General features: G+C 47.1%; 1 protein-coding gene across 2 annotated transcripts; it reads left to right on the top strand.

Moving 5' to 3' along the window:
• The first annotated feature begins 620 nt into the window (after window positions 1-620).
• Window positions 621-23,237, top strand: ipo8 (importin 8). 2 transcript variants are annotated; one of them, XM_074625575.1, is made up of 29 exons: window positions 621-857; window positions 1,150-1,207; window positions 1,373-1,417; window positions 1,513-1,532; window positions 1,676-1,757; window positions 5,553-5,709; window positions 6,108-6,266; window positions 6,347-6,488; window positions 6,640-6,729; window positions 7,182-7,276; window positions 7,529-7,613; window positions 7,769-7,903; window positions 12,548-12,647; window positions 12,939-13,015; window positions 13,224-13,340; window positions 13,603-13,692; window positions 13,859-14,024; window positions 14,127-14,287; window positions 14,527-14,652; window positions 14,778-14,853; window positions 15,015-15,140; window positions 15,227-15,324; window positions 15,417-15,512; window positions 17,140-17,360; window positions 17,553-17,758; window positions 20,084-20,305; window positions 20,699-20,838; window positions 21,025-21,628; window positions 21,677-23,237. In XM_074625575.1, exons 1-27 carry the CDS (start codon window positions 774-776, stop codon window positions 20,827-20,829), a joined length of 3,165 nt encoding a protein of 1,054 aa, XP_074481676.1. In that variant the 5' UTR covers window positions 621-773; the 3' UTR covers window positions 20,830-20,838; window positions 21,025-21,628; window positions 21,677-23,237. The 2 variants fall into 2 exon arrangements, with proteins under 2 accessions (XP_074481676.1, XP_074481677.1); XM_074625576.1 differs by lacking the exons at window positions 1,150-1,207; window positions 1,373-1,417; window positions 1,513-1,532 and having other exon boundaries at window positions 623-857; window positions 6,347-6,476; window positions 6,613-6,729.
• The last annotated feature ends 1,947 nt before the right edge of the window (window positions 23,238-25,184 follow it).

Genomic DNA, 25,184 nt, shown 5'->3' with positions numbered 1-25,184 from the left:
AACACACAGTATATAAACACACAGTATATAAACACACAGTATATAAACACAGTATATAAACACACAGTATATAAACACAGTATATAAACACACAGTATATAAACACACAGTATATAAACACACAGTATATAAACACAGTATATAAACACACAGTATATAAACACACAGTATATAAACACAGTATATAAACACACAGTATATAAACACACAGTATATAAACACACAGTATATAAACACAGTATATAAACACACAGTATATAAACACACAGTATATAAACATAGTATATAAACACACAGTATATAAACACAGTATATAAACACACAGTATATAAAAACACATAGTATATAAACACAGTATATAAACACATAGTATATAAACATAGTATATAAACACACAGTATATAAACACACAGTATATAAACACACAGTATATATATACTGTGTGTTTATATACTGTGTGTTTTCAGCTTTACGTCACCTCCAGCTGGTTGACGGTAACGGAGCGGAGCTGCCGTAAAGCAGTCTAGTGGAGCGGAAGTCGAGGTGTTCTTTCAGAATAAAAGCCCCGCCGCTGCTCAGAGGAGCGAGTCTTCCGGTAACGGGTCTTTTATTGTGAAAGGTTTGACCGGGACAGTGTGTAACCCGGATGTTTGACGGTGTTGGGCCGCAGTGATCCTCTCGGCTCGGTTCTGCTGCTGGTTCTGTTCTAGATCTACCTCTATAGCTCTATACCCAGCTCTACAGAACCAACAGAACCACAGAACCACAGGACCATGGACCCGAACCGGATCATCACCGCTCTGAAGGGAACCATCGACCCGAACCTCCGGATAGCAGCCGAGACCGAGCTGAACCAGGTGGGTCCGGGTCCGGGTCCGGGTCCGGGTCCGGGTCCGGGTCCGGGTCCGGGGACGGGAGGGTTCTGCTGGAGGCTGGTGTGTGTGTGTGTGTGTGTGTGTGTGTGTGTGTGTGTGTGTGTGTGTGTGTGTGTGTGTGTGTGTGCGTGCGTGTGTGTGCGCGCGTGTGCGTGTGTGTGCATGAGAGAGCCTGACCCATTCATCACTCAGATTCTATCATATTGATCATGATGTAATGATTAATGACCTCAGGAGGCAGATAACTCCTGTTATCACTGACTGTCCCCTGTAGGACCTCTGCACCACAGGGGACAGCACAGATGTGGACAGGACAGATGTGTATAGGACAGGTGTGGACAGGACAGATGTGTACAGGACAGATGTGTATAGGACAGATGTGTACATGACAGATGTGTATAGGACAGGTGTGGACAGGACAGATGTGTATAGGACAGGTGTGGACAGGACAGATGTGTATAGGACAGATGTGTACAGGACAGATGTGAACAGGACAGATGTGTATAGGACAGGTGTGGACAGGACAGATGTGTACATGACAGGTGTGTATAGGACAGATGTGTACAGGACAGATGTTTACAGGACAGGTGTGTACAGGACAGGTGTGGACAGGACAGATGTGTACAGGACAGGACAGGTGTGTACAGGACAGGACAGGTGTGGACAGGACAGATGTGTACAGGACAGGACAGGTGTGTACCTGTAAAATGTAGTTGGTTTAATGACTTCCTTTAATCTGAATGTGTCCGTCTGTCCTCTGCTGGCTGTTTGACGCTGAGTCGTCTCTCTCTGTGTTTCAGTCCTACAAGATCATCAACTTCGCTCCGACGCTGCTTCAGATCATCGTCTCAGAGCAGGTGGAGTTTCCTGTTCGCCAGGCAGGTAAGTCTCTCAACAGTCCATAAAACAAGACTCTCAGCAGTCCATAAAACAAGACTCTCAGCTGTCCATAAAACAAGACTCTCAGCTGTCCATAAAACAAGACTCTCAACTGTCCATAAAACAAGACTCTCAGCAGTCCATAAAACAAGACTCTCAGCAGTCCATAAAACAAGACTCTCAGCTGTCCATAAAACAAGACTCTCAACTGTCCATAAAACAAGACTCTCAGCAGTCCATAAAACAAGACTCTCAGCAGTCCATAAAACAAGACTCTCAGCAGTCCATAAAACAAGACTCTCAGCAGTCCATAAAACAAGACTCTCAGCTGTCCATAAAACAAGACTCTCAGCAGTCCATAAAACAAGACTCTCAGCTGTCCATAAAACAAGACTCTCAACTGTCCATAAAACAAGACTCTCAGCAGTCCATAAAACAAGACTCTCAGCAGTCCATAAAACAAGACTCTCAGCTGTCCATAAAACAAGACTCTCAGCAGTCCATAAAACAAGACTCAACTGTCCATAAAACAAGACTCTCAACTGTCCATAAAACAAGACTCTCAGCTGTCCATAAAACAAGACTCTCAGCTGTCCATAAAACAAGACTCTCAACTGTCCATAAAACAAGACTCTCAGCAGTCCATAAAACAAGACTCTCAGCAGTCCATAAAACAAGACTCTCAGCAGTCCATAAAACAAGACTCTCAGCTGTCCATAAAACAAGACTCTCAACTGTCCATAAAACAAGACTCTCAGCAGTCCATAAAACAAGACTCTCAGCAGTCCATAAAACAAGACTCTCAGCTGTCCATAAAACAAGACTCTCAGCAGTCCATAAAACAAGACTCTCAACTGTCCATAAAACAAGACTCTCAACTGTCCATAAAACAAGACTCTCAACTGTCCATAAAACAAGACTCTCAGCTGTCCATAAAACAAGACTCTCAGCTGTCCATAAAACAAGACTCTCAACTGTCCATAAAACAAGACTCTCAACTGTCCATAAAACAAGACTCTCAGCAGTCCATAAAACAAGACTCTCAGCTGTCCATAAAACAAGACTCTCAACTGTCCATAAAACAAGACTCTCAGCTGTCCATAAAACAAGACTCTCAGCTGTCCATAAAACAAGACTCTCAACTGTCCATAAAACAAGACTCAGCAGTCCATAAAACAAGACTCTCAGCAGTCCATAAAACAAGACTCTCAGCAGTCCATAAAACAAGACTCAAGATCCATAAAACAAGACTCTCAGCTGTCCATGAGACAAGACTCTCAGCAGTCCATAAAACAAGACTCTCAGCTGTCCATAAAACAAGACTCTCAGCAGTCCATAAAACAAGACTCTCAGCAGTCCATAAAACAAGACTCTCAGCTGTCCATAAAACAAGACTCTCAACTGTCCATAAAACAAGACTCTCAGCTGTCCATAAAACAAGACTCTCAGCAGTCCATAAAACAAGACTCAACATCCATAAAACAAGACTCTCAGCTGTCCATAAAACAAGACTCTCAGCAGTCCATAAAACAAGACTCTCAGCAGTCCATAAAACAAGACTCTCAGCTGTCCATAAAACAAGACTCTCAGCAGTCCATAAAACAAGACTCTCAGCAGTCCATAAAACAAGACTCTCAGCTGTCCATAAAACAAGACTCTCAACTGTCCATAAAACAAGACTCTCAGCTGTCCATAAAACAAGACTCTCAGCTGTCCATAAAACAAGACTCTCAACTGTCCATAAAACAAGACTCAGCTGTCCATGAGACAAGACTCTCAGCAGTCCATAAAACAAGACTCAACATCCATAAAACAAGACTCTCAGCTGTCCATAAAACAAGACTCTCAGCAGTCCATAAAACAAGACTCTCAGCTGTCCATAAAACAAGACTCTCAGCAGTCCATAAAACAAGACTCTCAGCAGTCCATAAAACAAGACTCTCAGCTGTCCATAAAACAAGACTCTCAACTGTCCATAAAACAAGACTCTCAGCTGTCCATAAAACAAGACTCTCAGCTGTCCATAAAACAAGACTCTCAACTGTCCATAAAACAAGACTCTCAGCTGTCCATGAGACAAGACTCTCAGCGGTCCATAAAACAAGACTCAACATCCATAAAACAAGACTCTCAGCAGTCCATAAAACAAGACTCTCAACATCCATAAAACAAGACTCTCAGCAGTCCATGAGACAAGACTCTCAGCGGTCCATAAAACAAGACTCTCAGCAGTCCATAAAACAAGACTCTCAGCAGTCCATGAGACAAGACTCTCAGCGGTCCATAAAACAAGACTCTCAGCGGTCCATAAAACAAGACTCTCAACATCCATAAAACAAGACTCTCAGCAGTCCATAAAACAAGACTCTCAGCAGTCTATAAAACAAGACTCTCAGCAGTCTATAAAACAAGACTCTCAGCAGTCTATAAAACAAGACTCTCAACATCCATAAAACAAGACTCAACATCCATAAAACAAGACTCTCAGCAGTCCATGAGACAAGACTCTCAACATCCATAAAACAAGACTCTCAGCGGTCCATGAGACAAGACTCTCAACATCCATAAAACAAGACTCTCAGCAGTCCATGAGACAAGACTCTCAACATCCATAAAACAAGACTCTCAGCAGTCCATGAGACAAGACTCTCAACATCCATAAAACAAGACTCTCAACAGTCCATAAAACAAGACTCTCAGCAGTCCATAAAACAAGACTCTCAGCGGACCATAAAACAAGATTCTCAGCAGTCCATAAAACAAGACTCTCAGCAGTCCATAAAACAAGACTCTCAGCAGTCCATAAAACAAGACTCTCAGCCGTCCATAAAACAAGACTCTCAGCAGTCCATGAGACAAGACTCTCAGCAGTCTATAAAACAAGACTCTCAGCAGTCTATAAAACAAGACTCTCAGCAGTCCATAAAACAAGACTCTCAACATCCATAAAACAAGACTCTCAGCAGTCTATAAAACAAGACTCTCAGCAGTCCATAAAACAAGACTCTCAGCAGTCCATAAAACAAGACTCTCAACATCCATAAAACAAGACTCATCAGTCCATAAAACAAGACTCTCAACATCCATAAAACAAGACTCTCAGCAGTCCATAAAACAAGACTCTCAACATCCATAAAACAAGACTCATCAGTCCATAAAACAAGACTCTCAACATCCATAAAACAAGACTCAGCAGTCTATAAAACAAGACTCTCAGCAGTCCATAAAACAAGACTCAACATCCATAAAACAAGACTCACCAGTCTATAAAACAAGACTCTCAGCAGTCCATAAAACAAGACTCAACATCCATAAAACAAGACTCTCAACATCCATAAAACAAGACTCTCAGCAGTCCATGAGACAAGACTCTCAGCGGTCCATGAGCTGCAGCGTTATAATTAAGACTCTCGTTATGGTCTTTAACCCGTTTAATAACGGGCTTCATTAACCACCCCTAAATAAAACCATGTTTCTTAGTCATCGTTGTGATGTCATGTGTGATGTGTGATGTCATGTGTGATGTCATGTGTCATGTGTTTATCGTCATGTTCATATGATGACGATGACAATCCGATTCCGTCAGACCTGCTCTGGATACTCACATCATACCTGTTAGCAGGATGTCTTCATCGTTGGTCTTTAGTCTGCTCAGGATGTTTGTTGACGATAAGAGAAATATAGAATACCACCAGAATCCCGTCTCTGGAGCCTCATGACTCTGGATGGGTAGTTGCGTTGGTCTGTACTTTGTGTGTGTGTGCGTGCTCACCTGACTCGTGCACTCTGTGTCCGTAGCGGCCATCTACCTGAAGAACATGGTGAGTCAGTACTGGCAGGACAGAGAGCCGTCTCTGGGCGAGGTCATCTTCCCCTTCAACATCCACGAGAACGACCGGCAGCAGATCAGAGAGCACGTCGTGGAGGGCATCATCCGCTGCCCAGAGTCCATACGGTACACACACACACACACACACACACACACACACACACACACATATCTATATATATAATGCATCATCCTGTTTATCTCTTTAGAAAAGCCCCATATTTAACATCTAACCTACATATATATATATGTATATGTATATACATATATATATATATATACATATATATATATATGTATATATATATATATGTATATATACATATATGTATATATATACATATATGTATATATATATATATATATATGTATATATATATACATATATATACATATATATGTATATATATATATATGTATATATATATTAAGGAGGCCTCAGCTGGAAGCTGAACGGCGTGCAGACGCTGAATGAACAACCTGGCTACAGTAAATGACTGCGTATGTTTTGGTCGTGTCCGTAGCGCCCAGCTGACCATGTGTCTGCGAGCCATCATCAAGCACGACTTCCCCGGCCGCTGGACCGCCATCGTGGACAAGATCGGCATGTACCTGCAGTCTCAGAACAGCGGCAGCTGGTACGGCAGCCTGCTGGCTCTCTACCAGCTGGTCAAGACATACGAGTGAGTAACCCGGTCTGTTCCACCTCAGCACTCTGAACATCACTCCACAGTCATGTTGTGTTCTCTGTGTGTGTGTTCAGGTACAGGAAGGCAGATGAGAGGGAGCCGCTGCTGGCCGCCATGCAGATCTTCCTGCCGAGGATTCAGCAGCTGATCAGCCAGCTGATGGTCGACTCCACCATCTTCTCCGTCCTCATCCAGAAACAGATCCTCCTCGTACAGGTGTGTGTGTGTGTCTTCATAAATATGAAACTCATAATAAGATGTATTAGTGAAGTGCTACTATGATGATGAGGATGAGGATGAGGATGATGATGATGATGATGATGAGGATGATGATGATGACATCATGGACCTTCTGGTTGTCCTGCAGTACTCGCTGCCTCTCCAGCTGATCAACAACACAGTGATGACTCAGTGGATGGAGATCCTCCGAGCTATAATGGACCGAGACGTCCCCTCTGTAAGACACGCACACACACACACAGACACACAGACACACACACACACACACACACACACACACACTCACACACACACACGCATGCACGCATGCGTACACGCACGCACGCGCGCACGCACGCGCACACACATACACACACAGATAAATGTTTCTTGATAATCTGGTACTGATGATATAAAATGTCCTAATAACATGAGAAGTATCTGGTTATAACGTGATGAGGATCTTGTGTAAATGTTTTTGTTGTCATGGTAACAGCATCACGCTGCTGCTGTTCCCTGTTAATGAATCAGTTATTATTACTGTAATGGACTCTTAAACTGACCTGACTCTAAGTGAAGTAGTGAAGTAGTGAAGTAGTCTGTTGCTGGAGCCACGAGCTCCAAACACTAAACAGGAAGTGTGTGTGTTGTGTGTGTTGTGTGTGTTGTGTCTGTGTGTGTGTGTGTTAGGAGACTCTGGAGGTGGATGAGGACGACCGTCCTGAGCTGGCGTGGTGGAAGTGTAAGAAGTGGGCGTTACGCATCATCACCAGACTGTTTGAGCGGTGAGTCCAGAAAGCTGCTGTCTCATCCTCAGAGAGACACCAGACATCACCAGACATCACCAGACATCACCAGACATCACCATCCAGTCACTCTGTGGCTCTCTGTGTGTTAATCTTTATTTGGTCTCGGTTGGTCGGTCACGTGTTTCATATGTAGTTTTCTTTCTTTCTTTCTTTCTTCCCCGGTGTTTCTGGGGTGTAAACAGGTGATTAAATCTCAGGTGTCACAACATGCTTCTGGTCTGGTTACAGGTACGGAAGCCCCGGCAACGTGACGAAGGAGTACTACGAGTTTGCAGACTTCTTCCTGAAGACCTATGCGATCGGCCTCCAGCAGGTCAGCATGTCTCTGAGCCTGAAGGAGGCTGAAGGAGGCTCGCCCACCGGCGGTTTAGAATTTACTGTTTCTGTGTTGCTCAGACTCGGTTCTGGTTTCACCGTTGTGTCTCTCTGTGTCTCTGTGTGTGTGTGTGTGATGTGTTGTCTGTCCAGGTCCTGCTGAAGGTGGTGGACCAGCACCGTCAGAAGCAGTACGTTACTCCTCGAGTCCTGCAGCAGTGCCTCAACTACCTCAACCAGGGCCTGTCCCACTCCCTGACCTGGAAGCAGATGAAGCCCCACATGCAGGTAGAGGACCGTCATGATGAGGAGGAGTGTGATGAGGAGGAGTCTGATGAGGAGGAGTGTGATGAGGAGGAGTGTGATGAGGAGGAGTCTGATGAGGAGGAGTCTGATGAGGAGGAGTGTGATGAGGAGGAGTGTGATGAGGAGGAGTCTGATGAGGAGGAGTCTGATGAGGAGGAGTGTGATGAGGAGGAGTGTGATGAGGAGGAGTGTGATGAGGAGGAGTCTGATGAGGAGGAGTGTGATGAGGAGGAGTGTGATGAGGAGGAGTGTGATGAGGAGGAGTCTGATGAGGAGTGTGATGAGGAGGAGTCTGATGAGGAGGAGTGTGATGAGGAGGAGTGTGATGAGGAGGAGTGTGATGAGGAGGAGTCTGATGAGGAGGAGTCTGATGAGGAGGAGTCTGATGAGGAGGAGTGTGATGAGGAGGAGTGTGATGAGGAGGAGTGTGATGAGGAGGAGTGTGATGAGGAGGAGTCTGATGAGGAGTGTGATGAGGAGGAGTCTGATGAGGAGGAGTGTGATGAGGAGGAGTGTGATGAGGAGGAGTCTGATGAGGAGGAGTGTGATGAGGAGGAGTGTGATGAGGAGTGTGATGAGGAGGAGTCTGATGAGGAGGAGTGTGATGAGGAGGAGTCTGATGAGGAGGAGTGTGATGAGGAGGAGTCTGATGAGGAGGAGTGTGATGAGGAGGAGTGTGATGAGGAGGAGTGTGATGAGGAGGAGTGTGATGAGGAGGAGTCTGATGAGGAGGAGTGTGATGAGGAGGAGTCTGATGAGGAGGAGTGTGATGAGGAGGAGTGTGATGAGGAGGAGTCTGATGAGGAGGAGTGTGATGAGGAGGAGTCTGATGAGGAGGAGTGTGATGAGGAGGAGTGTGATGAGGAGGAGTCTGATGAGGAGGAGTGTGATGAGGAGGAGTCTGATGAGGAGGAGTCTGATGAGGAGGAGTCTGATGAGGAGGAGTGTGATGAGGAGGAGTCTGATGAGGAGGAGTCTGATGAGGAGGAGTGTGATGAGGAGGAGTCTGATGAGGAGGAGTCTGATGAGGAGGAGTCTGATGAGGAGGAGTGTGATGAGGAGGAGTCTGATGAGGAGGAGTCTGATGAGGAGGAGTGTGATGAGGAGGAGTGTGATGAGGAGGAGTCTGATGAGGAGGAGTCTGATGAGGAGGAGTGTGATGAGGAGGAGTCTGATGAGGAGGAGTCTGATGAGGAGGAGTGTGATGAGGAGGAGTGTGATGAGGAGGAGTGTGATGAGGAGGAGTGTGATGAGGAGGAGTCTGATGAGGAGGAGTCTGATGAGGAGGAGTGATGAGGAGGAGTGTGATGAGGAGGAGTCTGATGAGGAGGAGTCTGATGAGGAGGAGTGTGATGAGGAGGAGTCTGATGAGGAGGAGTGTGATGAGGAGGAGGAGTGTGATGAGGAGGAGTCTGATGAGGAGGAGTGTGATGAGGAGTCTGATGAGGAGGAGTGTGATGAGGAGGAGTGTGATGAGGAGGAGTCTGATGAGGAGGAGTGTGATGAGGAGGAGTGTGATGAGGAGGAGTCTGATGAGGAGGAGTGTGATGAGGAGGAGTCTGATGAGGAGGAGTGTGATGAGGAGGAGTGTGATGAGGAGGAGTGTGATGAGGAGGAGTCTGATGAGGAGGAGTGTGATGAGGAGGAGTCTGATGAGGAGGAGTCTGATGAGGAGGAGTGTGATGAGGAGGAGTCTGATGAGGAGGAGTGTGATGAGGAGGAGTGTGATGAGGAGGAGTGTGATGAGGAGGAGTCTGATGAGGAGGAGTGTGATGAGGAGGAGTGTGATGAGGAGGAGTCTGATGAGGAGGAGTGTGATGAGGAGGAGTGTGATGAGGAGGAGTCTGATGAGGAGGAGTGTGATGAGGAGGAGTCTGATGAGGAGGAGTCTGATGAGGAGTGTGATGAGGAGGAGTCTGATGAGGAGGAGTGTGATGAGGAGTGTGATGAGGAGGAGTCTGATGAGGAGGAGTGTGATGAGGAGGAGTCTGATGAGGAGGAGTCTGATGAGGAGGAGTGTGATGAGGAGGAGTGTGATGAGGAGGAATGTGATGAGGAGGAGTCTGATGAGGAGGAGTCTGATGAGGAGGAGTGTGATGAGGAGGAGTGTGATGAGGAGGAGTCTGATGAGGAGGAGTGTGATGAGGAGGAGTCTGATGAGGAGGAGTCTGATGAGGAGGAGTCTGATGAGGAGGAGTGTGATGAGGAGGAGTCTGATGAGGAGGAGTCTGATGAGGAGGAGTCTGATGAGGAGGAGTGTGATGAGGAGGAGTGTGATGAGGAGGAGTGTGATGAGGAGGAGTGTGATGAGGAGGAGTCTGATGAGGAGGAGTGTGATGAGGAGGAGTGTGATGAGGAGGAGTCTGATGAGGAGGAGTGTGATGAGGAGGAGTCTGATGAGGAGGAGTCTGATGAGGAGGAGTCTGATGAGGAGGAGTCTGATGAGGAGGAGTGTGATGAGGAGGAGTGTGATGAGGAGGAGTCTGATGAGGAGGAGTCTGATGAGGAGGAGTGTGATGAGGAGGAGTCTGATGAGGAGGAGTCTGATGAGGAGGAGTGTGATGAGGAGGAGTGTGATGAGGAGGAGTCTGATGAGGAGGAGTGTGATGAGGAGGAGTCTGATGAGGAGGAGTCTGATGAGGAGGAGTGTGATGAGGAGGAGTGTGATGAGGAGGAGTCTGATGAGGAGGAGTGTGATGAGGAGGAGTCTGATGAGGAGGAGTGTGATGAGGAGGAGTCTGATGAGGAGGAGTCTGATGAGGAGGAGTCTGATGAGGAGGAGTGTGATGAGGAGGAGTCTGATGAGGAGGAGTCTGATGAGGAGGAGTCTGATGAGGAGGAGTGTGATGAGGAGGAGTGTGATGAGGAGGAGTGTGATGAGGAGGAGTGTGATGAGGAGGAGTCTGATGAGGAGGAGTGTGATGAGGAGGAGTGTGATGAGGAGGAGTCTGATGAGGAGGAGTGTGATGAGGAGGAGTCTGATGAGGAGGAGTCTGATGAGGAGGAGTCTGATGAGGAGGAGTCTGATGAGGAGGAGTGTGATGAGGAGGAGTGTGATGAGGAGGAGTCTGATGAGGAGGAGTCTGATGAGGAGGAGTGTGATGAGGAGGAGTGTGATGAGGAGGAGTCTGATGAGGAGGAGTCTGATGAGGAGGAGTCTGATGAGGAGGAGTGTGATGAGGAGGAGTGTGATGAGGAGGAGTCTGATGAGGAGGAGTGTGATGAGGAGGAGTCTGATGAGGAGGAGTCTGATGAGGAGGAGTGTGATGAGGAGGAGTGTGATGAGGAGGAGTCTGATGAGGAGGAGTGTGATGAGGAGGAGTCTGATGAGGAGGAGTGTGATGAGGAGGAGTCTGATGAGGAGGAGTCTGATGAGGAGGAGTGTGATGAGGAGGAGTGTGATGAGGAGGAGTCTGATGAGGAGGAGTCTGATGAGGAGGAGTGTGATGAGGAGGAGTGTGATGAGGAGGAGTCTGATGAGGAGGAGTCTGATGAGGAGGAGTGTGATGAGGAGGAGTGTGATGAGGAGGAGTCTGATGAGGAGGAGTGTGATGAGGAGGAGTGTGATGAGGAGGAGTGTGATGAGGAGGAGTCTGATGAGGAGGAGTGTGATGAGGAGGAGTGTGATGAGGAGGAGTCTGATGAGGAGGAGTGTGATGAGGAGGAGTCTGATGAGGAGGAGTCTGATGAGGAGGAGTGTGATGAGGAGGAGTGGGATGCAGAGAGAGTGTGAAGATACTTGTTGGGTGAATGCTCATCCAGCGTTCCCACTGTTGTTCTCTGAATCTTTATTCTTCAACTCTGTGTTCCGTATGTTTCTGGGACTTTAACTCCTCCTGCATACTTTCAGCTACAGAAACCGTTCAACCATCACAACATTCAGCTCTTTAAAGACATTACTGACTTTATTATTATGGGATTTTAGCCCAATGATGCCAGAAACATTCTGCCTACTGCAGCTTTAAGAGAACCAGGGACTAAGTTTAGTTCCATCAGTCGCTGCAGTAAACACAAAGAACAGCATCAGTCTGATATGGCCTCATCTTCACACTTCTTCTTCTGTGATGGAAACGGAAACAGGATTGTGTAACGGGGACTTTTACTTCTTAGTTCAGCGCTGAGTTCACTTCCTCTGGTTTCTAAAGTCTGAATCTTCATCACCGTACGAGCTCATTATAATGTTCAGACTCATTAATGGAACTTTGTGGTAAACAAACAGAGTTATATTTATATCACACACTGTGTGTGTCCTTGAGGTTTAATAATAATAATCATGATGATTCAGATTATTTAGGATTAGTTTAATACTTGAGAAGCTGAAGTAAAAAGCATGTTTGGTGTTTTGGTGCTTGACGAATCACAAACTATGAGTTCATTGTGTGTTTCATTGTGTTTGGATGAACTGATTCACTGGTGCTGAGATGATGAGTCAGTTAAACACTGTGTGTGTTCATTAAACATGTTTAGAATATTACATCTGTGCATTGTTGATCCATCAGCTTCAGTCATGTTAGCTCGCTGCCTGTCCTCCCTGTCTCTGCTGCTACGCCGTCCATCAGTGTGAAAGACTGAAACTGTCTTCAGCCGCTGTCATTCTCCTCCTGAGCTCATGATCTTCTCTTCCAGACCATCTGCCAGGAGGTCATCTTCCCTCTCATGTGTTACAAAGATGAGGATGAGAAGCTGTGGCTGGAGGACCCGTATGAGTACATCCGCATGAAGTTCAGTGAGTACTCACGAAGATAGCTCAACATGTTGGTGAACAGATAGCACAACATTCCTTCTGTCAAATGTCATCGGTGGCATTCTGTCAATACTGTTGGTTTTGTTGTAATTATCATGCAGTTGTTAGACAGTCAATACATTATTAGAGCACAGGAAGAACTCCCAGAAAGCTTTAGTTTATGAACTCCACGTTTCAGCTGCATCATTGTTCTTCATGTTGAAGGAAACATCGTTTTAGAACGGTTAGTTTGATCCATTCTTTGTGTTGGTGTCTGTCGGTGTCTGTCTGCAGACCTCTATGATGACCACGCCCTCCCAGCCACCGCCGCCCAGAGCGTCCTGTGTAAAGCTGCCCGCAAGAGGAAGGAGGTGAGGAGGAGCGTTTTTTACTCTACGCCTGAGGATGTCAGTTTTCCTCCACTACGTTAGTCTGATGGCTGTGGTCACTGGTGGGTTTATGATGTTACATGTAAAGCACAGCAGAGATGATCTAACACTGCAGATCAGTTATCAGGTTCAACAGCACAATAAGCATCAACCCTTTCTACATGTAACCTCTGTGTTTTCCTCTCCGCAGGTTCTTCCTCAGATGATGGAGTTCTGCCACCAGATACTGATGGACCCGTCTGTTGACCCCCGCAAGAAGGACGGGGCGCTGCACTGCATCGGAGCTCTGGCTGAGCTCTTACTGAAGGTACGCTCATCCACATCCACAGATACAGATCTGTGTGTTTGTCTCTGTAGAACAGATCAGAGAGAGTCTTTAAGGTTTAAAGTCGTGTGTTTTAATCATCTCGGGGCTGTGTGTGTGTGTGTGTGTGTGTGTGTGTGTGTGTGTGTGTGTGTGTGTGTGTGTGTGTGTGTGTGTGTGTGTGTGTGTGTGTGTGTGTGTGTGTGTGTGTCTCTGTGTGTGTGTGTGTGTGTGTGTGTGTGTGTGTGTTCATGTCTCATCCTAGAAGAGGATGTACAGGGAGCAGATGGAGATGATGCTGCAAAACTACGTCTTCCCACTGCTCAACTCTCCGATGGGTTACCTGAGAGCCAGGGTGAGAGCTCTGGAGAACGCTTTAAACCCCCGTGGTGTATGCATGGATATATGGATATATGTAATACTGGACCATGAGATGTGTAGTGGTGAAACCCCTGTAGATGGACTGAGATCCAACATGTCTGTGTGTTGTATTAATCTGTGCTTCCTCGCTGTGTTTCCAGTCCTGCTGGGTGCTCCACTGCTTCAGCCCGCTGCGTTTCCATGACGAGCTGGTGCTGAGGAACGCCGTGGAGTTGGTCAAACAGGATCTGATCGATGACAAAGAGATGCCCGTCAAGGTGGAAGCCGGCATCGCTCTGCAGACGCTGGTCAGCAACCAGGAACAAGGTCTGTGGAGGAACATGGTGTATATATATATATACTGTATATAATGATATAAAACTGCATATACTGTAATTGAGGATTTTGTGTTTGTGTGTTTGTGTGTAGCCAAACTGTACATCCGGCCGTACATCCGACCGGTCATGCAGGAGCTGCTTCATGTGGTGAAGGAGACGGAGAACGACGACCTGACCAACGTGATCCAGAAGATGATCTGCGAGTACAACCAGGAGGTGGCTGTGATCGCTGTGGACATGACGCAGAACCTGGTGGGAACACAACACACACACACACACACACACACACACACACACACACATCTGATCGTTTCATGTATGACGAAGTCTGAAGGAGTCTTCGTTTGGCTCTCTGAAACCTGCAGATGCATCGTGTTTGTCTCTCTGTGTCATGATGTGTGACTACAGAAGACATCCTGTAATGTGTGTTTAACCGCTGCCTGTGTGTGTGTGTGTGTGTGTGTGTGTGTGTGCGCGTGTGCGTGTGTCAGGCGGAGATCTTCACCCGGGTCCTTCAGAGTGAGGAGTACGAGGAGAACGAGGACAAGACCGTCATGGCCCTGGGCATCCTCAGCACCATCGACACCATCCTCACCGTCATGGAGGACCACAAGGAGGTCTCACACACACACACACACACACACACACACACACACACACACAGAGAACATGCTGAACATGCTGTCTCAGTATTGAATGTGACATCTGATGCTATATATGTGTATATCATTCTCTCTGTCAGATCACGCAGCAGCTGGAGGGGATCTGTTTGCAGGTGATCGGTCTGGTCTTGCAGAAGCCCATCATAGGTATGGCAGGTGTGTGTGCACGGGCAGTCCAGTGTTTTTACATGAACACACTCACTTACACCCACACACACACTCTACATTTTGCCGCTCTAGCTGAAGTAGTACAGGGTGTGTTGAGCATGTCGGTGCATGTGTGAGATCCATTAACAGTCCTCTCCTGTCCTCTGCAGAGTTCTACGAGGAGATCTTGTCGCTGGCGTTCGGCCTCACCTGTCAGACCATCTCCCCCCAGATGTGGCAGCTTCTGGGCGTCTTGTTCGAGGTCTTCCAGCACGACTGCTTCGACTACTTCACAGGTAGGTCGAGTCACACCGAGAAACCAGATCATCAACAGCTGGGCCTGAGTCATCAGCGATCTCACCGATCTTATCTTGTGTTACAGATATGATGCCTCTTTTGCACAACTATGTTACCGTGGATACAGACATGCTGCTGTCCAACCCCAAGCACTTAGAGGTCATCTACAGCATGTGCAAAAAGGTCAGGCTATAACTGTCTCCATGTGAACGAGGATCCCGTTTCCTCAGCGCTGCTGCCGAGCGCTGACTGTTGTGATCTTTGACCTGTTGTAGGTGCTGACCATAGATGCCGGTGAGGATGCCGAATGTCACGCTGCCAAACTGTTGGAGGTCATCATCCTGCAGTGCAGAGGCAGAGGCATCGACCAGGTCAGACACAGCCCCGCACACTACAAACCTTCATCTCCATCATCACTAACATCTATCAGACATTCATCACACTACAAACCTTCATCTCCATCGTCACTAACATCTATCAGACATTCATCACACTACAAACCTTCATCTCCATCGTCACTAACGTCTATCAGACATTCATCACACTACAAACCTTCATCTCCATCATCACTAACGTCTATCAGACATTCATCACACTACAAACCTTCATCTCCATCATCACTAACATCTATCAGACATTCATCACACTACAAACCTTCATCTCCATCATCACTAACATCTATCAGACATTCATCACACTACAAACCTTCATCTCCATCGTCACTAACATCTATCAGACATTCATCACACTACAAACCTTCATCTCCATCATCACTAACATCTATCAGACATTCATCACACTACAAACCTTCATCTCCATCATCACTAACATCTATCAGACATTCATCACACTACAAACCTTCATCTCCATCATCACTAACATCTATCAGACATTCATCACACTACAAACCTTCATCTCCATCATCACTAACATCTATCAGACATTCATCACACTACAAACCTTCATCTCCATCATCACTAACATCTATCAGACATTCATCACACTACAAACCTTCATCTCCATCGTCACTAACATCTATCAGACATTCATCACACTACAAACCTTCATCTCCATCATCACTAACATCTATCAGACATTCATCACACTACAAACCTTCATCTCCATCATCACTAACATCTATCAGACATTCATCACACTACAAGCCTTCATCTCCATCATCACTAACATCTATCAGACATTCATCACACTACAAACCTTCATCTCCATCATCACTAACGTCTATCAGACATTCATCACACTACAAACCTTCATCTCCATCATCACTAACATCTATCAGACATTCATCACACTACAAACCTTCATCTCCATCATCACTAACGTCTATCAGACATTCATCACACTACAAACCTTCATCTCCATCATCACTAACGTCTATCAGACATTCATCACACTACAAACCTTCATCTCCATCGTCACTAACGTCTATCAGACATTCATCACACTACAAACCTTCATCTCCATCGTCACTAACATCTATCAGACATTCATCACACTACAAACCTTCATCTCCATCATCACTAACATCTATCAGACATTCATCACACTACAAACCTTCATCTCCATCATCACTAACATCTATCAGACATTCATCACACTACAAACCTTCATCTCCATCATCACTAACGTCTATCGTTAGGGATGCACCGATACCGATACCAGCATTGTGTATTGGGTCCGATACTGTGCTCATGTACTCGTACTCGCAAAACGGCTCCGATACCACTTTACGGTGGTGCGTCCGACCCCGCTCGGCCGGGATCCCACCTCAGCCGGCGCAGGGTTTTGCTTGCACCCTCTGACTCGCGCGTGCGTTAGACTATTACTTTAAACTGGATGCTCGATTCTGAAGTTTTTATTGGACTTTAATATTTGGAAGTTGTTCTGTAGGACTGTTGCTCCCCAGCTGTTTTTAACTGAACACTGTGAACCTGAAGTAAAAGTTTCCTCTCTGTATGGTGTTTCCTTTCCTCCGTGCAGTGCATCCCTCTGTTTGTGGAGGCGGTTCTGGAGCGTCTGATGCGGGGGGTGAAGTCCAGCGAGCTGAGGACCATGTGCCTCCAGGTGGCCATCGCTGCTCTGTACTACAACCCGGCGCTGCTCCTCCACACGCTGGACAACATGCACTTCCAACACAACCCACAGCCCATCACCGCACACTTCATCAACCAGTGGATGAACGACACCGAGTTCTTCCTGGGGTGAGGCATAGATATAGATATAGATATAGATATAGATATAGAAGAACGATACCGAGTTCCTAGACGTGTTAGGGAGGATTTCTTTGTCTCTTTTAATGCCTGTAAATATCTGGACGAACACCAGATACCTCCAGTGTCCCTCCTCTCTCTCAGTCCTTCTCTTCCTCTCTCTGATCCGATCGCCTCCCTCAGGCTCCACGACCGTAAGATGTGCATCATCGGCCTCAGCGTGCTGATGGAGCTGCCCAGTCGGCCGGCGGTGCTGGAGGGGGTCGCCGCCCAGATCGTCCCCTCCGTCCTGCTCCTGTTCCTGGGCCTCAAACACCTCTACGCCTCCCGCCTGGTCAACAAACCGGACCTGCTGGCCCACGCAGGGGCCCACGACGAAGACCAGAACGGTGAGACCAGATCAGTTAGAGCAGGACGAAGGACGATATGAGGAGAGTTAAAAGAAGAACAGAAGGAGAATAGGATGATGATGATCATCATCATCAGAGCAGGACAGAGATGGAGGGATTCAAGCAGAAAGCATGAGGGAAGACAAAGAGAGAGAGAAGAAAAGAAATTGGCTTAGTGAAGATAAATAAATCTGATTCTCCGTTTATTCCATAATCCTCTTCTCTAATCTTCATCCAGCTCTGAGCTCAGATGAACTGCAGCTCATTTACAGGGTTGGACCGTCAGACTGATGGATTAACTAACGCTACGGTGGCAGCTCAGAGTAACCCTGCAGCCTTTCTGTTTAACATGCACTGACCTCACTGCTTTAAAGGGTTCCCAATGGTTCCCAGTGGTTCCCAGTGGTTCACAATGGTTCAGGATGGTTCAGGATGGTTCAGGATGGTTCAGAATGGTTCCGGATGGTTCAGGATGGTTCAGAATGGTTCAGGATGGTTCAGAATGGTTCAGGATGGTTCAGAATGGTTCAGAATGGTTCAGGATGGTTCAGGATGGTTCAGAATGGTTCAGGATGGTTCAGAATGGTTCAGGATGGTTCAGAATGGTTCCGGATGGTTCAGGATGGTTCAGGATGGTTCAGAATGGTTCCGGATGGTTCAGGATGGTTCAGAATGGTTCAGGATGGTTCAGAATGGTTCAGGATGGTTCAGAATGGTTCAGAATGGTTCAGGATGGTTCAGGATGGTTCAGAATGGTTCAGGATGGTTCAGAATGGTTCAGGATGGTTCAGAATGGTTCAGGATGGTTCAGAATGGTTCCGGATGGTTCAGGATGGTTCAGAATGGTTCAGGATGGTTCAGAATGGTTCAGAATGGTTCAGAATGGTTCAGGATGGTTCAGGATGGTTCAGAATGGTTCAGGATGGTTCAGGATGGTTCAGAATGGTTCAGGATGGTTCAGAATGGTTCAGAATGGTTCAGGATGGTTCAGAATGGTTCAGGATGGTTCCGGATGGTTCAGAATGGTGTATTGTTAATAGAAAAGCTTATCATTACCATTATCTTCCGGTGAATGCTGAACGTGTTCAGGTTCCTAAGGGAAGGATAGAAAAGGACGATGTTACAGAGCAAATATCAAGAAGCACATACAGTACTGAGCTTTAGTATCGTCCCTGTTGTCAGTACTGAGCTTTAGTATCGTCCCTGTTGTCAGTACGGAGCTTTAGTCTCGTCCCTGTTGTCAGTACGGAGCTTTAGTCTCGTCCCTGTTGTCAGTACCGAGCTTTAGTATCGTCCCTGTTGTCAGTACGGAGCTTTAGTATCGTCCCTGTTGTCAGTACGGAGCTTTAGTATCGTCCCTGTTGTCAGTACGGAGCTTTAGTATCGTCCCTGTTGTCAGTACCGAGCTTTAGTATCGTCCCTGTTGTCAGTACCGAGCTTTAGTATCGTCCCTGTTGTCAGTACGGAGCTTTAGTATCGTCCCTGTTGTCAGTACCGAGCTTTAGTATCGTCCCTGTTGTCAGTACCGAGCTTTAGTATCGTCCCTGTTGTCAGTACGGAGCTTTAGTATCGTCCCTGTTGTCAGTACGGAGCTTTAGTATCGTCCCTGTTGTCAGTACGGAGCTTTAGTATCGTCCCTGTTGTCAGTACGGAGCTTTAGTATCGTCCCTGTTGTCAGTACGGAGCTTTAGTATCGTCCCTGTTGTCAGTACGGAGCTTTAGTATCGTCCCTGTTGTCAGTACCGAGCTTTAGTATCGTCCCTGTTGTCAGTACCGAGCTTTAGTATCGTCCCTGTTGTCAGTACGGAGCTTTAGTATCGTCCCTGTTGTCAGTACGGAGCTTTAGTATCGTCCCTGTTGTCAGTACGGAGCTTTAGTATCGTCCCTGTTGTCAGTACGGAGCTTTAGTATCGTCCCTGTTGTCAGGTATTTCTTTGAACTCTTGTTAATATTAGTTTATTTAAAGAAAGAGCTCAGACAGTAAATACAAACATTTATTGTAGATCTGGATCTCAACTGAAATCAGTAGAAAGATCTTCTCTCCATAGCTTTTTATATATAAACTAAGTCATCGTTATAAGACGATTCTCTAAACTCATAACAGTCAGCAGGTAGTTTTACCGACGAGGATCCGCCGGTCGGTTTATAGAACACGCTAAGCGGGGAGTTGTTCCTGGCCACAGTGCGCTTGGTGGATCATGTTGGGTCTCTAAACTCTGGTGTCCGGTCTAAGACCTGCTCTATAGATAAAGCGTCTCCAGATAACTTCTGTTATGATTTGACGCTATACAAAATAAAATAAATTGAATTGAATTTCTGTTCCAGAGGAGATTCCCAGTGACGAAGACGAGGTGAACGAGAACCGTAACGCCATGCAGCAGCAGTCCAGCATCCCGACGGGGCAGGCCGGCGAGGACGACGACGAAGACGATGACGACTACTGGGATGACGACGGCTTTGAGGGAACGCCGCTGGAGGAGTACAGCACGCCTCTGGACTACGACAACGGAGAGGACGAGTACCGCTTCTTCACCAACGCCCTGCTCCGTGAGTCATCGCTCATAACGCTCTAGTTCTCTATTACATGCTGCTTTATTTCACGTCTCTGAAGCACCACATCATACTGGTGAAGATATAGAAACGCCGAAATCAGGGAATGTTTTTAGGACCTGAATTTTTTTATTTTGAAATATAACATCTGCAATGTAAATTAAAAACAAACGTCCAATACTCTCGCTCATAACTGAACAGATTCCTCCTCCCCACCACACCCAAACACACACAGTACAGTAACAACACGTCTATTTCTATTGCACATCTGGACTGGAGCTGCATGAAAACACTCTAACCTTTCTATATATATGTGTGTGTGTGTGTGTGTGTGTGTGTGTGTGTGTGTGTGTGTGTGTGTGTGTGTGTGTGTGTGTGTGTGTGAGATAGGAGTCCAGAACGAGGATGCAGCCTGGTACCAGAGTCTGACGGCGCCGCTCAGCGACGACCAGAAGAAACAGCTGCAGGAGATCTACAGCATCTCACAGCAGAGAAGGAGCACCGCCTCCAAGGGCCAGTAGTGAGAGGAGGCACGTACATGCACACGCACACACACACGTACATGCACACACACACACACACACACGCACACATATCATGTTATTCTCTGAACCTTTAGAGAGCCACTCAGAAACGGCCAGCGAGCTACTTGTTGCTTTAAAGCTCACGGTGTAGTTTAGTCTCTAGTCTTCAACTGGGTCTCGTTGTGTTTCCAGAGCACTGAGGAGACAGACGGACTGCAGAACCAGAACCAGAGGAGGACCTGGTCTAACCCGACCCTGAAGTGGATTTCAGTCTAATCTGACTTATCTCAGTCCAGATCAGATCACATCAGACTTACTGGATCCCACCAAGACCAGGTCCCAGGGTGCCATCAGAACCGGATGGAGTAGCAGAGGCCGGGTCGGCATTAGATCTCTGGACCTGGTGAACTGTACAGAACCCCTACTGGACCCTACTGGAATATTCCTCTCACAAGGACAGGAGCGCTGGCCTGCCTGTGTGTGTGCGTGTGCGTGTGCGTGTGCGTGTGCGTGTGCGTGTGCGTGTGCGAGTGCTGACTCCAGAGAAAGGTCAGCATTATCCAGTATCAGTATCAGAACCAGAACCAGAACGTCCCCGACCAGCAACATTAGTTTAACTTCTTGTACAGTGCAGTCCTTTGGTCTGTGTGTGTGTGTGTGTGTGTGTGTGTGTGTGTGTGTGTGTGTGTGTGTGTGTGCGCGTGTGTGAGAAACTGTAATAAACACACATCAGAGTGTGTGTTAGTACTGTAAGCGTTGTCTTGGTCTCTATAGTTCATCTCATGAAGCAGGACCTGTAGAGGACCTGTAGAGGACCTGTAGAGGACCTGTAGAGGACCTGTAGAGGACCTGTAGAGGAGACAGTTCTCTGTGTACAGACTGAGGATGGACGAGAAGGTCGAGGTCAAAGGTCAAAGACTTGTGGCCTCCGGCGATGACGTCACACATGAAATGTAAACTGGGAGACCTGAGGAGGACTCCTGGTCTTTGTCTTTCTGTCTGTCCTGGGTTGGTCTTTCTAACGTTTCACAACATGTTTAAAGGGACTGTTAGTAACTAACCAGGTTATACATCATCTCCTCACTGTGTTGAGCGATGCTCCTTCATGTCTATGTAGAGCGAGCACAAGCGCCAGCAACAGGACGCTGACTGTAGATGACTTAACGGACACAGGTGAAGCTGTTAACAACACATTTAGGATTCTATCTAACAGCCCCTTTAAATTAATCATTCACTTTATGTTCCTTTATTTCTGAGTTGTTATTCCTTCCTACCTTCACTCCTTCACTCCTTCCTACCTTCACTCCTTCACTCCTTCCTACCTTCACTCCTTCACTCCTTCCTACCTTCTCTCCTTCCTACCTTCACTCCCTCCTACCTTCTCTCCTTCCTACCTTCACTCCCTCCTACCTTCACTCCCTCCTACCTTCACTCCTTCACTCCTTCCTACCTTCTCTCCTTCCTACCTTCACTCCCTCCTACCTTCTCTCCTTCCTACCTTCACTCCCTCCTACCTTCTCTCCTTCCTACCTTCACTCCCTCCTACCTTCACTCCCTCCTACCTTCACTCCTTCACTCCTTCCTACCTTCTCTCCTTCACTCCTTCCTACCTTCTCTCCTTCACTCCTTCCTACCTTCTCTCCTTCCTACCTTCACTCCCTCCTACCTTCACTCCTTCCTACCTTCTCTCCTTCCTACCTTCACTCCCTCCTACTTTCTCTCCTTCCTACCTTCACTCCCTCCTACCTTCTCTCCTTCCTACCTTCACTCCCTCCTACCTTCTCTCCTTCTCTCCTTCCTACCTTCACTCCCTCCTACCTTCTCTCCTTCTCTCCTTCCTACCTTCACTCCCTCCTACCTTCTCTCCTTCACTCCTTCCTACCTTCTCTCCTTCCTACCTTCACTCCCTCCTACCTTCACTCCTTCCTACCTTCACTCCTTCCTACCTTCTCTCCTTCCTACCTTCACTCCCTCCTACCTTCTCTCCTTCCTACCTTCACTCCCTCCTACCTTCTCTCCTTCTCTCCTTCCTACCTTCACTCCCTCCTACCTTCTCTCCTTCTCTCCTTCCTACCTTCACTCCCTCCTACCTTCTCTCCTTCTCTCCTTCCTACCTTCACTCCCTCCTACCTTTACTCCTTCCTACCTTCCCTCCTCTCCTTCTCTCCTTCACTAATCAGTCCTTGGTGTTGGTTGTGTTGATGCTTCTGTGCTGAAGGTCAGCAGCCTGTTAGCTGTGTAACAGAGAGGATGTTAGCATGCTGATGTTAGCGTTTAGCTCACAGAGCCACTAATGTGTGTGTGAACATGAGAACAGCTGAGGGTGATGGGTAGTCTCTGGGTTCTCTGGGTTCTCTGGTTTCTTTGGTTCTAAAGGTATCATCAATAAAAGATTCAACTTTTAACCTGATGGTGGTGCTACATGACGAGTCAGAGGATCATCAGAGGTCTCACAGTTCATCCTGTTCTACTGTAACGTTCTACTGTAACGTTCTACTGTAACGTTCTACTTTAACGTTCTACTGTAACGTTCTACTTTAACGTTCTACTTTAACGTTCTACTGTAACGTTCTACTGTAACGTTCTACTTTAACGTTCTACTGTAACGTTCTACTTTAACGTTCTACTTTAACGTTCTACTTTAACGTTCTACTGTAACGTTCTACTGTAACGTTCTACTGTAACGTTCTACTGTAACGTTCTACTTTAACGTTCTACTGTAACGTTCTACTTTAACGTTCTACTTTAACGTTCTACTTTAACGTTCTACTTTAACGTTCTACTTTAACGTTCTACTGTAACGTTCTACCGTAATGTTCTACCGTAACGTTCTACTGTAATGGACCAGTTAGAAGACCAGTTAGTCTGACGGGCCGGGCCTGAACCCGGTCCATCCAGTTGGTTTGAAGGTTCCATATAAACATGATAACCGTTTGAAATGAGGTGTCAAACTTTCGTTTCTGGAGCAGAACTCAGAAACTATTTAAAGTAGGACCTTCAGATCTGGTCTGAAGGTTCCCCGTGGGGTCTAGTTGTGTCTTTTGGGGGTTAGAAGTCCAGAGTGAGCCATGCTCACTTCTGCCTCGTTTTGGGACGACCGTTGTTTCACCCTACAACATCTGCACAACAGGTGTGTGTGCAATCTGTTGTAAGATCTTATGTACCAATTTATGCAATGAAGACACATGCACAGACTGGAACATGTAGAGGTAGAATATAAACCGGTTCTATGCCTTCAGGTCCATTCAGGACTACTGCAGAACCATGGCAGGCTGCGTGGAGGAGGACTCTGCTCTCTACAGTAGCTCTTCTATATAAAGGATCATTTGAATGGAACCAGAACAGAAGAACTCTTCACAGTAAAGATGTTCTGGCTCCTCCAGCGGGTCCGTTGCCTCGTGCACGCTCAGATCCAGATGGCTCATCACAGAAAACTAACAGAGAGGGTCGGAGAACTTAGCATCAGCTGTTGAATATGTTGGAGAACACTCTGCATGCATCAAAGACAATAGTTTTAGATACTAAAACCAGTAGTTCTTATGTTATCTGATCTTATATGAAGCTATACATATATTATAACTATAGTTTACAGGTCCACTGACAGAGGAAAAGGTCCAGTGTGTGTGCGCTCCATCATGCTCCATCGTGCTCCATCGTGCTCCATCCTGCTCCCTCGTGCTCCATCCTGCTCCATCCTGCTCCATCGTGCTGCATCGTGCTCCATCCTGCTCCATCCTGCTCCATCGTGCTCCATCCTGCTCCATCGTGCTCCATCCTGCTCCCTCGTGCTCCATCGTGCTCCATCGTGCTCCATCCTGCTCCATCCTGCTCCATCGTGCTCCATCCTGCTCCCTCGTGCTCCATCGTGCTCCATCGTGCTCCATCGTGCTCCATCCTGCTCCCTCGTGCTCCATCGTGCTCCATCGTGCTCCATCCTGCTCCATCCTGCTCCATCGTGCTCCATCCTGCTCCCTCGTGCTCCATCGTGCTCCATCGTGCTCCATCGTGCTCCATCCTGCTCCCTCGTGCTCCATGGTGCTCCATCGTGCTCCATCCTACTCCCTCGTGCTCCATCCTGCTCCATCGTGCTCCATCCTGCTCCATCCTGCTCCATCGTGCTCCATCCTGCTCCCTCGTGCTCCATCCTGCTCCCTCGTGCTCCATGGTGCTCCATCGTGCTCCATCCTACTCCCTCGTGCTCCATCCTGCTCCCTCGTGCTCCATTGTGCTCCATCGTGCTCCATCGTGCTCCATCCTGCTCCCTCGTGCTCCATGGTGCTGCATCGTGCTCCATCCTGCTCCATCCTGCTCCATCGTGCTCCATCCTGCTCCCTCGTGCTCCATCGTGCTCC

The sequence above is a fragment of the Sebastes fasciatus genome, chromosome 23 (genome assembly GCF_043250625.1).
Source record: "Sebastes fasciatus isolate fSebFas1 chromosome 23, fSebFas1.pri, whole genome shotgun sequence".
Lineage (NCBI taxonomy): Eukaryota > Metazoa > Chordata > Actinopteri > Perciformes > Sebastidae > Sebastes > Sebastes fasciatus.
The sequence above is the reverse complement of the archived record's forward strand: the minus strand, read 5'-3'. Positions and strand labels throughout refer to the sequence as shown.